Source organism: Eptatretus burgeri, chromosome 4 (assembly GCF_056783735.1).
Source record: "Eptatretus burgeri isolate ZD-2024b chromosome 4, Ebu_testis_v1, whole genome shotgun sequence".
NCBI lineage: Eukaryota > Metazoa > Chordata > Myxini > Myxiniformes > Myxinidae > Eptatretus > Eptatretus burgeri.
In genome coordinates this window covers 58950232-58964478 of record NC_140964.1, presented here as the reverse complement: position 1 = coordinate 58964478, position 14247 = coordinate 58950232, and the positions used below count along the sequence as shown (strand labels likewise).

General features: G+C 40.6%; 1 protein-coding gene across 28 annotated transcripts in view; it reads right to left on the bottom strand.

Moving 5' to 3' along the window:
• Nucleotides 1-231: 231 nt before the first annotated feature.
• The window catches only part of RAP1GAP (RAP1 GTPase activating protein), a 461763-nt gene continuing 447747 nt past the window's right edge, over nt 232-14247 (bottom strand). For 11 of the 28 annotated variants that reach the window (XM_085878246.1, XM_085878240.1, XM_085878242.1 and 8 more), the window contains 5 exons: nt 12741-12850; nt 12496-12603; nt 2981-3110; nt 709-817; nt 236-483 (listed from right to left, as the gene is read on the bottom strand). In XM_085878246.1, the coding sequence (XP_085734372.1) occupies nt 422-483; nt 709-817; nt 2981-3110; nt 12496-12603; nt 12741-12850 (519 nt within the window). In that variant the 3' untranslated portion in view covers nt 236-421. Of the gene's footprint in view, nt 484-708; nt 818-2980; nt 3111-12495; nt 12604-12740; nt 12851-14247 lie in introns of all 28 variants that reach the window. The other 17 variants (XM_085878236.1, XM_085878237.1, XM_085878265.1 and 14 more) reach the window with 4 other exon arrangements.

Below are 14247 nucleotides of genomic sequence, written 5' to 3'. Positions count from 1 at the left end.
AGGGAGAGAGGGAGAGAGGGAGAGAGGGAGAGAGGGAGAGAGGGAGAGAGGGAGAGAGGGAGAGAGGGAGAGAGGGAGAGAGGGAGAGAGGGAGAGAGGGAGAGAGGGAGAGAGGGAGAGAGGGAGAGAGGGAGAGAGGGAGAGAGGGAGAGAGGGAGAGAGGGAGAGAGGGAGAGAGGGAGAGAGGGAGAGAGGGAGAGAGGGAGAGAGGGAGAGAGGGAGAGAGGGAGAGAGGGAGAGAGAGAGAGAGAGAGAGAGAGAGAGAGAGAGAGAGAGAGAGAGAGAGAGAGAGAGAGAGAGAGAGAGAGAGAGAGAGAGAGAGAGAGAGAGAGAGAATTAAATAAGGTAAAAATAATTCCATTTTCAAGCTCTGATATGAAGGCTAACAGCATTGTTCCAAACTTCACGTCTGAATCTTTTTTCACTTGTGGCAAAGGTGCGGGCTCTCTGCTTCTCCTTCTGCCAAGGCTCGTTTGATTCTTTCTGCAAGAAGAGTCAGGGAAAGGTAAATGCATTCCATGTCATTTCTGATTGTGTGCTGTAACACATGGTTCGAACTTAGAAAAACCCTTACCATAGCCCTGGTATATAATCGAGGGGAATTCTGCTATTTGACTTGAAATGAGAAGCCAAGGAAGAAGGATCAAAAGTGAAATTAAGAAAATGAAAGTTTCCCTTTCACAGGCTTCATTTAATGGTGCTGTTTACCTGTGCACACATCTGGTGAGGTGGCATTTGAGCTGGCACCATCTTCCACCCATGATCCACCTTGGAATGAGTCTCGTTTGTGAGGCGTCCCGGCTGATGACTGGCTCTCCTCGTATGTGGATAAAGCAGACAATAAAAGGGACACTCAAAATTCCAGCATTTGTGATTCTCAAGTTTAAAAAACATGAATTCAGGGCATCAATAGTTTCAAGCAGAAGACAGTAGTTGGTTTCTTCTGAATGCAGGGGATTCTGCACCCTATCTTGCCATCAAGGATGTAATGGACATCACATTATCAAGTTATGCCTGGTATTGGTTTAATGGTTTGGGTGGCGGGCTTTGGATCCTCGGGTCCAGAGTTCAAATCCTGCTCAGCTGTTGAATTAATACCAGGTGGGGTTGACTCTGCCTGTCATCCTTCCGAGGTCAGCAAAATGAATGCCAGCATGCTGGTATACTGTGTCGGAGTGGCGACCAGTCCAGGATTGTGCCCAATAGCCAAGGAGACTGCTTAAGCAGCACCAACGCTCTGCACAGAGTGTGGTCCCAATTATCAAGTTCAGCGAACAAGAAGTCAATGCATGTAGCCTTACCAAGTATCACAGATAAGGTGGTCCTCTAATACCTCACATCTGGCTTTGAACCCTCAGCCTGCTCAGCCATCACCTCATTCTATTAATTAGTCTCACCCCAAAGGGGATGTGAGACTATTGCAATGCATGTGCGCACGCGCATGTGTGTGTGTTTTTGCTCAAAAATGGTTTTCTCTGCAACCACTTGTCTGATCAATGCAAAACTTTAAATGTCGGAGGGACTCCCAGTATTTTATTGAAAATTTTGGCATCACAGGATGCATGGTATGGCAGCCATATTGGATTAAAGGGGGAAAAAAAATAGACCTCATCTTTACCAAAACTTCTCAACGAAAAAAATTGAAATTTGGTATACGTCATCAACTCCCCATGGGGTATATAGGGTGATAACGATGACATCATCGGTGAAGCGATATTCCTGCCATAATTGGTTGAATTGAAATCTTTATTCAAAAATCTGAAACTTCATATATCTAATCTATGACCCGATGTGAGTGAAGAATTAAATTTATGACGTTCATAACCCATACCAAGAAACTATGTGACATTATAGGGTGCATGGATGATACGGGTTATATGGGCCATAATCGCAGTGGCCACAATAATAGCGTGTTCAGGTAACGATGGTATTTTTGTTCATAATTAATGTTTGTGGCGAGACTATGTGCTCTATGAGTGTCTTTCTCGTTTAGCTTGAATTAATCCTGGTTAACAATGGATTTTATCGCTAAAAGTTTTACAAGCATGTTTTTTGCCATGAGTAATTGAGGTGCAGCTAATGTTTTGAGCATTAGAGCAAAAACATAATTAAACTAGAGGGGGAGCACTCGGTAGAGTGCAAAACCTCCGCCGCCAATACTGCTGGGTCACTCAAGTGAACCTGATATCCTATTCATTGTAGATCAAAACAGATCAGACTCTACTGAACCACGATTGAATAAACTAAACTAGATCGACGTGCATGTAGAAATGCCCAAAAAATAAAATCGAAATTTTTTTGAAAAAAAAGTTGCAAATTTTTTTTTCTCTAACAATTTTTTTTTTGGGGGGGGGGTTGGAAATCACTTAAAACATGTAAAAATGCAAAAAAAATTCAAATATTTTTCAAATAAAATCTAAATTTTTTTGAAAAAAAGTTGGAATTTTTTTTTCCTCTAACAACTTTTTTTTGGGGGTTGGAAATCACTTAAAACATGTAGAAATGCAAAAACAAATTCAAATATTTTTCAGATAAAATCGAAATTTTTTTGAAAAAATGTTGCAAATTTTTTTTTTCTCTAACAAATTTATTTATTTTTGGTTGGAAATCACTTAAAACATGTAGAAATGCAAAAACAAAAATTCAAATATATTTTTCAAAATGGCCGCCATTGCGACCATATTGGACTTTGGAGCAAGTCCAAAATCTAATGGCATGATCCTTGGACAAGACCTAACCCCCCCCCCCCCACCAAGTTTCGCCAAAATCCGTCCAGGAGTTTTTCTGTAATACTGTTCACAAACAAACAAACAAACAGACAAACAAACAGACAGGGGTGAAAACAGTAACCTCCGTCCATCTTCGATGGCGGAGGTTAAAAAGCCTTTTTTTGAGCTCAATAGGCAATATAACCTGTCAGCAAATTCTCCAAAATATGTGCTAAAGTGGACTGTGCCATTTCTCCAGCCACACAACTCACCAGGCCTGTGTCATATTCTTCCACAACCTCTCCCTCCTCAACAACGCTGGTAAAACTGCTCCCATTGGATGAGGAGCGGGAGAGATGTTGTCCTCCATTCGAGACCTTCTGTCCAGTGTTTGGAACCACTCTGCAGCATGAATGAACAAACAAAAACACATGAATTAAGATATTTTTGGTTACATCATTCTAGCTCAAACGCATATTTTTCCCACTAGTTAACTGTATGATGAGTTTTTGTTTTAAAATACAAAAGCTCAATTCATGCAAAAGCAAGATCACGGAGGGTAGAATGCAATATGGTAACAGGAAGCCAGTGGAAAAACACGTTGAGGCATGAAGAGAAGGGAGAAGATGGAAAGAAACAGCGAGCCACAACTAGATTGGGATAAAAAGGGAAAAAAGGGGGGGGGGAAGAATTAATGAGTATATAAAGAATCATGGGTAGGTATGGAGAATAACCTGAAGTGGTGGCGTATTGCCAACTTGAATTCCTGGAAGAAAGAGTGGGATTTAACAGACTGAGAAAGCTAGTTCTACAAGTTAGAGTGAGAAGAACAAAGGAGTGGGAGTGAGCATCGGGTATTGGGTGCTGAAAGAACACACATCACCTGGAGGGGCTATGGAGGGACAGTGATGAAAGAGCAGAGGGAGTAACACCAAACTGTCTGTGATGAGCAAACAACAGGCTCGATATTTATGCTTATTTATGGGAGATGCCAATGATGATGAAAGCTTTGGATTTAACAGCATTAAGGAGAGACAGATGTAAGGCAGGGATACAAGCTGATAGGAGAGGAGCAGTACTTCGTTGACATAGTATAAACAACTGATCCTTTCTGGCTCAGAAGAGAAGGAAGAAGCTGCTAATGGGCTGTCAGTGGGACAGTGTATTGTATGGAATAATGTTGGATCATCTGCAAAGAGGAAGATATTTATTTTCCATAACATCAGATAGATCAGTGAAGTACACGAGTAACAGGAATGGGCCCAAGAGAAATGCCTGGGGACATCCGGGTCTCTCCTGGGAGAGATGTGACAATTACGACAACTGCCGTACTAACAGTGTAAGCGGAGAGAAGTTAGCAAGTCAGCAAAAGAGGTGATCTTGTATGCCACAGGCAGAAATCATGGGAATATGAGCATTGTGTCAGATTGTGTGGAATGCGTAAGATGTGTCTTCAGACAACCGTGACCTCTTGTTTGAAATTCAGGGTCTCCATGTATTTTTAGAGAAAACTAGCAGCATATTCAAAGTGGAGCGACTTTCAACAAATGTTCAAACAGTGACGCAATCCAAGCAATATTGTCAGAGATCGGGCGGTTTAAGAAGAGGAAGGGCGATGACAGCAGCGATGATGGATGCCGTGACTTTGCATGGAATTCGAATCAAATTGGAGTTTAGTTGACGGGGTCTAGTTTTGATTCCTTTTTGTGTACTGAAATGATTTTGGCACCATCTTCCAAGCACATGGAACGTGGCCAGAAGTGCAGAACAAGCTGAAAATAGCAGACGGAGTTTAAAAATGCGATCACTGACCCCATTTGGGAAAATGGCTTCACAAATGTCACCAAGGTAAAGTCAAGGCTGATCAGAACTTTTTTTTTTACTTTCTCAGGTGAAAACATGTCATTGTGTAAGTCCAAGGGGTTACAGTTGAGACAGAGAGGAATGGGTTGGGTGTATGAGCTTAAAGGACAGCCTTGTTTTTATAAGAGAAAATTGTGAAGCCTATTTAGGTCGGGGAAGGGGTGGAGAAGGAATAGACATCAGAGAGAGTCTTAACAAGGTGCAGGACTAGCTACTGCCTCAAAACAGCATTCAGCATAACAGGGCCCAGAGGATGGATAACAAACCTGGAAATGGGATGAAATAAAAGGGGAGCAGGGTTTTGAAAATGCTTTACTCAGCAGAGTCAACCCAGGATCCAGAGGAGACGGATGATGAATCCTTTTGCAGGGGGTGGGGGGGGGGGAGATTTCAGTCCATAACCACAAGTGTGAATGAATAACCTGACTGCGCGATGCTGTGTTAGCTCTCTAACAAATCATATAGATTTGCACTTTCACAAAAATGTGGTGAGATAAGGCTAGCAGAACAGATGAGGAGCACGAGATGATGGATCAAAGGTTAGTTATCACCATGTCCAGGAGGCAGGATGCACCATTCCTGGAGATCCAGGTTCGAAAGTTCATAGATTGTGTCAGATCTGTGTAATCACAGAAGGCTTTATCTACCATGTCATGGCTAATCCCCAGCCAGTTGGCATGACTGCAGTTGAGATGAGCACAGATGAGGAAGTGAGAGTTGGGCTGGGTGGATATTCATAGGTCCATCTTCGTAGAGAGGTGCACAGTAAACCCTTAAATATCATTCGTCAAACCATTGCCACGATTCGTCAAAACTGCAATATTTAAGGATTTACTGTGTATGTTGTCATCATCGTTTTTTGGATGTTACATCATGCTCACAAACATTTAATGGTTGGTCATAGAGGAATGCACATGTGGGGAGGTTAGGAGTGGTTAGTGCAGAACATAGGCAATGAGGGACTGAACTGTTGACATAAACAGCAATCCAACCACCTGTGTGGGGTCAGCCCTGTCATCATACTATATATAATTTGTGAAGTGTCTGTTTGTTTGTGGGTTTTATTTGACTTCTATACATTATTTAACTGCTGGACAGAATGCTGGCTGTACTCAGAGTGTGCCCGGGAAGGTTTTATACAAAAAAAGGAAGAAGACATAATCCCCAAATTTCAGGATGGGGGAGCATGCAAGTTCTCCATGTAAATGTTTATTGTATGGCGGCCCGACACTGGAGTGAGGGGTTATTACAAGTTGTAACTAGAGGGGTAGCACTCGGTAGAGTGTATAACCTCCGCCGCCAATACTGCTGGGTCACTTAAGTGAACCTGATATCCTATTCATTGTAGGTCAAAATGGATCAGACTCTACTGAACCACGATTGAATAAACTAAACTAAATCGACGTGCATGTAGAAATGCCAAAAAAAAAAATCGAAATTTTTTTGAGAAAAAAGGTGCAAAATTTCTGGGTTTTTTTTCTCTAACAAATTTTTTTGGGGGGGTTGGAAATCACTTAAAACATGTAGAAATGCAAAAAAAATTCAAATATTTATCAAATAAAATCGAAATTATTTTGAAAAAAAGTTGCAAATTTTTGTTTTCTCTAACAAATTTATTTTTTTGGGTTGGAAATCACTTAAAACATGTAGAAATGCAAAAACAAAAATTCAAATATGTTTTTTAAAATGGCCACCATAGCGGCCATATTGGACTTTGGACCAAGTCCAAAATCTAATGGCATGATCCTTGGACCATACCTAATCCCCCCACCAAGTTTCGTCAAAATCCGTCCAGGAGTTTTTCCGTAATACTGTTCACAAACAAACAAACAAACAAACAGACAGGGGTGAAAACAGTAACCTCCGTCCATCTTCGATGGTGGAGGTTAATAAAATATGCCAATTCTCTGCATGAATACCAAAGCATAGAAATCATAGCAGTGGGGGAATTATAACGTAATATCATATTGTTTATGTGTTTGTTTTACTTCTATGCATTACTGAACCACTGGAGAGAAATCATTTAAAATTGGTGGTTGTAGTCTGGGTGTGCATGGGAGAAAAAGGGAGATTCTTTCCATTCAAGTATATCGTATGCTGCAACCTGGTGGAAGCCGGTATTACAAGTCATAACTAGAGGGGGAGCACTCGGTAGAGTGCAAAACCTCCACCGCCAATACTGCAAGGTCACTCAAGTGAACCTGATATCCTATTCATTCAATTTGACGTCAACAGTGCTCACAGAGTTATAGTTTGCAACTTTCCCTTTTACTTTTAACTTTTACGTACTCAATTCATTCGTCATAACTAGATTCCTTGAGACAGAAATTGATTTTACGTGGGTATATCCACCTGAAGTTCCAAAATCAGCCGCAATTATAATTTTGGCATGTTTTTTTGTTGGAAATCACTTATAACACGTAGCAATGCAAAAAAAAAAAAAAATCGAAATTTTGTTGAAATAAAAGTTGCAAAATTTTCTAAGTTTTTTTTTCTTTTTTTTCTGTAGCAATTTTTTTAATTTTTTTGGTTGGAAATCACTTAAAACATGTAGAAATGCAAAAAAAAAAAAAATCAAATATTTTTTCAAAATTGCCAAAACGGATCACACTCTACTGAACCACGATTGAATAAACTAAACGAGATCGACGCGCATGTAGAAATGCCGAAAAAAATAAAATCGAAATTTTTTTGAAAAAAAGGTGCAAAATTTCTGGGTTTTTTTTCTCTAACAAATTTTTTTTGGGGGGGGTTGGAAATCACTTAAAACATGTAGAAATGCAAAAGAATTCAAATATTTTTCAAATAAAATCGAAATTTTTTTGAAAAAAAGTTGCACATATTTTTTTTCTCTAACAAATTAATTTTTTGGGGTTGGAAATCACTTAAAACATGTATAAATGCAAAAACAAAAATTCAAATATGTTTTCAAAATGGCCACCATAGCGGCCATATTGGACTTTGGACCAAGTCAAAAATCGAATGGCATGATCCTTGGACCATACCTAATCCCCCCACCAAGTTTCGTCGAAAACCGTCCAGGAGTTTTTCCGTAATACTGTTCACAAACAAACAAACAAACAAACAAACAAACAGAAAGGGGTGAAAACAGTAACCTCCGTCCATCTTCGATGGTGGAGGTTAATAAAATATGCCATTGAGATGATAGAAGTGTGGGAGTTAACTTGTCCGTGAGGATGGGTTCTTTATGAGTAAAAGAAGAATATAATTACAATGATATAGAGACAAAAGAGTCGGGGACATCCTGAAAGAAGAACAATTCCGTTAGACACAAAATGTACGGAGTAGCAGCAGCATCCTATATGGAGAGCTGTGAGTTTAGAATGGAATGCTGGAATGTTAAAAGTCTCTTTGGGAATGGGAATGGGAGTGAGGGAGGAGGAGGGAAATGGAAGCCTCAGTGGGAGAGGAAGCATGGGATGGGGTGGGAGAACACAAGCAGCAGACAGGAGAACACAGTTGTGGGGTGGAAATGTGGGAGCTGCAGGTATGTTATGTTGGGATTTATGGAAATTAGTGATTATTTACTGCAAATGTCGTTTCATTTTAGAATACTAAGATCAACATTGGGTGAACATACATCATAGATAGGATAGAGTAATGAGTGGATAAAAGCAGAGAAGTAGCACAGAGAAAATATGACGGGAGATAGTGGAGGGATGGAGTTTGCAAGGAAGTCAAGAAGGACATAGGGAAGGGAAGGGAAGGAGAGGAAATAAGGGAAGTGCAAGGGTGGTTTATGGAGGGTTTGGGAGAGTAGAGAGAGAGGGGATGGAGAATTTTAAATTTCCCTGAGACCAGTGGGAGCAGCTGACATGTGATAGCCACGTCAGAACTGCAAATACATTTTTTGGTCAAATTAGAAGCTATTATGAGAGAACAACAAAATAAAAACAAAAAAAGAGCAATCAGAGATTGCAGACCCAAACCAGGACTTGTTTTGTGTGGTGTTTGTGTAGTTTTGTGTAGTGCATTTTGCAAGGCGTTTGTGCACTGGTGTGTTATGTAATTAATAAGAGACATAACCAGAACTGCTACTTTATAAATGCTGGCAGTGATGACCGGGGACCAAGACATCCCTCTTTGATGCAACCCCGCTTTGATTGGACACCTGACCCTGATCTATGACATTTTTTATTATTCACTTGAATTTAGAATGGGATTAAAATAAATTCCATTCAAATGGCATGGAAGACCAAAGAGGCAAAGTGCTGCTTTGGAGTAATCAGAAGGGACCCAAACAAACAAAAAACAAAGAAGAAGTCATCAGGAGGAACCTGGATAGGATTCACATTTCAGCTAGTGCTCCTATACCCTCAAACTCATCAAGGCACAGCAAAGTGAGCCTTATTAAAAAGAAAACACCCCAAAAAAATCAAAAAGAACCCTGATCAAAAAATTTAATAATTCTGGCTGCCACATCATGTGTCCGATCAAGTTGAAATTTAAAACATGTATTCGCCATCACTGCTGGATCGTAATTGTGAAGGTTTACATCGATTCATTCAGCAGTTCCAGAGAAAACATTATTTATTATTTTCCTACAGTCCAATATGGCTGCCAAACCATGTGACATCAATTATTCCTGAACAAACTTGGGCACACAAGGCTTGGGGAATATTTGCGTGTAGTTTCCTCTCAATCTGTCCAGCCGTTCTTGCAAAGATTTATTTTTGTAGGTTTTCAGGTAAATCCAATGTGGCTGCCAAACCATTTGACCTATGACATTATATGTGTGAACCATTTGTTCCTCATGGATCGGCGGTCACACCTGTAAAGTTTCTCCTCGATCTGTTCAGCCACTTCAGAGAAGAAGATTTTTGAAGGTTAAAAAAAAATATATCAATATGGCTGCCGAATCACGTGACCGATGACATCATTCATTTTTATTCTGTGGTCCATTTTATCCCTACATCCATCCATCCATCCATTGGGACCATACTCTGTGCAGTGTTGGTGCTGCCTAAAGCAGTCTCCTGGGCTATTGGGCACAATTCTGGACGGGTCACCGCTCCAGCACAGGAAACCTGCAAGCCGGTACCCATTTTTGCCAACCTCAGAAGGATGACAGGCTGAGTCAACCCAACCTGGTATTAATTCAACAGCTAGGTGGATTTGAACTCAGGGTCCTCAGAACCCAAGCCCACCACTCCAGCCATTATGCCAACACCAGGCATATCCCTAGACGACCCTCAAAAATTTACATTCTTATCAAAGGTAGCATTCTACATATGCAATTATGATGTCATTAGGAAGGCACCTATGGCATCATTAAAAAAAAACAAATCACTCATTCCCCATGAGGAGTACTTGGCATGTTTGCCAAGTTTCCATTTTTTCCTTGGTGCAGTTTCAGAGATACAGAGGTCCAATGTTTTTCTGTTTTTTCCAACATGGCTGCCACACCACATGACCTATGACATCATAATTATCAACAAAACATTCTACATGAGTAGTCAGTCCAATGGTGAAAATTCCATCTCAATCAGACAAGCGGTTGCAGAGAAAAACACGAAAGTTGTGTGCAGACGAACAAAAAAGATACAGATAAACAGACAGACAAACAAATGAAAAATCACTCTCATAGAGTGACAACGAAGCGAAACGGAATGGCACTCCGTAGAGAACATACCTCCGCCAGGCTGAATAGTTTACACATTTATATCCCACTGATAGGTTGGATCTGAATCCAGACCTTAACCAAAATCGAATCGGCTTGTTCTTGTCACCTCATCCACAACTTTTAGAGATAACATGCGAAACATAGTTTTTGGCCCCTTCTCTCATTAGGGAAGAATCACTTGAAAAATTCTCGAATCTGGATCCGGATTCAGATATTCACTAAAGTCGAAATAATTCGTCCTCATCACACACCAAACCTGTCCACCAAGTTTCATTGGAATCCGTCCTCAACTTCTTGAGATATCTTGCAATATCGTTTTTAGCCCCATCTCTCATTGGTGAAGAATCAGTTAAAAATTAAATAATTATTGTAACCAGATATAGATTCGGATCTCCACTAAAATTGAATCCATTCTCTCTCGTGGCACTCCCAACCTGTCCACTAAATTTCGTGTGAATCCATCCATAACCTTTTGAGATATTGTGATATATATATATATATATATATATATATATATATATATATATATATATATATATATATATATATATATATATATATATATATATATATATTTATATATATCTTCTTCTTCCTCTTTCGGCTTGCTCCCGTTAGGGGTCGCCACAGCGGATCAACCGTCTCCATTTCACTCTATCCTCCACATCTTCCTTTGACACTCCAACCACCCGCATGTCCGCTCTCACCGCATCCATGAACCTCTTCTTTGGCCTTCCTCTTCTCTTCCTGCCTGGCGGCTCCATCATCAACATCCTTCTCCCGATATACTCCGTTTCCCTCCTGTGCACCCACCTTTCTTCTCTCCATCATATCAGCCAACTCTCGCCCTTTGCCAGTCATCGTCTCAACATTCAGAGTTCCAACTCTCACCTCCACACTTATACCCTTCCCCCTCTCCCACTGCCTCCGGACTCGCCTTCCCCGTCTCCTTCTCCTCCTTCGCCCAGCAGTAGCACAATTTCCACCGGTACCCTGCTGACCACCGGTACCGGTGGCGGTCGTTGGTAACCCGGGCCTCGACCGATCCGGTATGGAAATTCGTTTTGTTGTCCGCATAATGATTTGGCATAGGTTTTTACGCCGGATGCCCTTCTTGACGCAACCCTGGTCGCCTCTTACGACACAGGGATCTGGTACACCTATTTTAACCGGGGCATACACCGGGCCCAGTACAACTGGTGCTCATTTCGCCGACCTCGGAAGGATGGCAGGCTGAGTCAACCCCCTGGTGTTTTCGACTTGGTTTATATATACATATATATATATATATATATATATACATATATATATATATATATATATATATATATATATATATATATATATATATATATATATATATATACACATACATATATTAATTCAGTGTCCCAACGGAGCTTGAACTCAGGACCTTTTGTATCCCAAGCCGCTGCGCAAACCACTACGCCAGCACCAGGCTTCCTTAATATATATATATATATATATATATATATATATATATATATATATATATATATATATATATATATATATATATATATATATATATATATATATATATATATATATATATATATATATATATATATATATATTTTTTTTTTTTTGACCATAACTATGCCTGGTGTTGGCGCAGTGGTTAGGGCAGCGGCTTAGGATCCAAAAGGTCCTGAGTTCAAGCCCCGTTGAGCCACTGAATTAATACACCAGGGGGTTGATTCAGCCTGTCATCCTTCCGAGGTCGGTGAAATGAGTACCAGTGTACTGGGCTGGTGTATACCCCGGTTAAAATAGGTGTACCAGATCCCTGTGTCGCAAGAGGCGACCAGGGTTGCGTCAGGAAGGGCATCCGGTGTAAAAAATGTGCCAAATCACTATGCGGATCATATGGATGATCCGCTGTGGCGACCCCGAATGGGAGCAGCCGAAAGAAGAAGAAGAAGATTTTTTGACCATAACTCTCAATGGTGAAGAATCACTTAAAAAATTCTCAGATCCGGATCTGGATTAAGATCTTCACCAAAATTTAGCATTGCCATCCTTGGCTGGTCACCTTCACACACAAAAAAATCAAAACGATAACTTGAAAACTGTGGCCAAAAATCTTGTGACAAACAGACAAACAGACAGACAGACAGACAAATGCAACAGACCAACATACTTGGCAAAATATTTTTTTTGCCAAGTAATAAATACACTCAAATGCAATACCCTCTCCTCTGGCGAGGGTAAATAAAATATTGGCTCAGCCAGTTTAACACTCAAAAGTGTACCTACTTTGTGCTTGGCATCTCTGGTGAGCTTTGAATGGACAAAGACTCCCATTTTGGTTCTTGACAGCCATGTCCACTGTCCGGAGTTTTCTGTGAGATCCCCAAGTCCCCTCTACAGGGTGCCCAAAATGGAGACAATATTAGTTGGTAGCCCATTGCACAACATTTTTTTAAACAAAATCCCAAATGACAGCAAATCAGTCTTTCAGGCAATGAAATGAGCTGCAGAGACTATTGAGATTCACTTACTTCTGTTCCTGGGTCTCCTGGATGTTTTCAATGCCAATGGCACTACTTCGTCTGCCTCCAAATGGGCTGGACTTTCGGCGAACGGGACTTTTGTTTGGGATGATCAAAGACTGTGTGTAATCAACAGAGACAATATGCACATACAGATAGATGCATTGAGTGAGACCTATATACATTTGATAACTGGCCCACAATACATTCAGTTGCACAGCCTCAAGGGTGTGCCAAATACAAGGCCTTGCCCATAGAGATGGTAACACAACCACATACTGATGGCTAGGGTTAATTTTCCTAATGATTTGCAAAATAATGAATGGATGCAAATCAAGCCAGCTTCCCTGAAGCAGACCACATTGAGAACAGAATCAGCTGGAGATAAGCTTTACATGACAATGATAGCGAGGAAGACAACACACACACACACACACACACACACACACACACACACACACACACACACACACACACACACACACACACACACACACACACACACACACACACACACACACACACACACACACTACAGAAGCATAACAAGATGCAATCAGCATCTGCAAGCAATCTTTGCATAGAGCATGCATACAGTTTGTGCAATGCCACAAATGACAATCGTGGGTGTGCCACGCACATGGCCCAATCATGCACTAAAGCATGTGCACAAGCACGAGGGGAGTGCAGCTTATGATTACTGCATCAATGAGTGAGTGGAAAGTGAAGGAGAGGATTTGAATCTGCACAGTAAATTAGACATGAAAGTCACATGCTCTAATTAGGTTGTTTGAGACAAAAAGGAGCACGAGCTGTACGACATAAGATACATCGAGGGATAAAATAAATATTGTGAAATGGACAAAAGAACTGGAAATGGTATAACAGGGAAGAGATGGAGACTATGGAGGAGGGAAAGAGAGATTATTATTATTATTAATAATGAGAGGTCATCTGCATATTAGGTAGACAAATGAGGGAAGGGAATAGAATGGGAGAAATAAACTTGAGAAAAGAGGGAATCCAGAGAGAGAAGCAAAATGAAGTGAAATTAGGAGTATATAGAAGGGGGGGGGGGGAAGAGCAGAGGAAAGTTGAATGTATTGAAAATATGGGGGTTATGGGTTCAAAAACTCTATCATTATTGCATACTTAATATATAGATGACCCTCAAAGAGAAAACAAGACAGATGGTGAGATAACAAAGAGGGCGAGAGACAAAGAATGGGAGAAAAACAAGGATATATATATAAAAAAGCAAACGACGACAACAACAAAGAGAGAGGGAGAGCGGGGGTGGGATTGAGATAGAGAGATTGAAAGAGTTAGGAAGAAAGAGAAAGTCTGGTAGAAAGAGAGAAAGAGTGTGAAAAATAGAGAGAAAAGGAGTGCTAAAGTGAAACAAAAGGTGTCTGAGAGAAATAAATTGGGATGATGGTGGAACACTTGCTTTCAACTACACCGTAGCAGCTAGTTGGCACAATTTGGTCATCTTTGGGTCTTCCCTTGGCTGAAC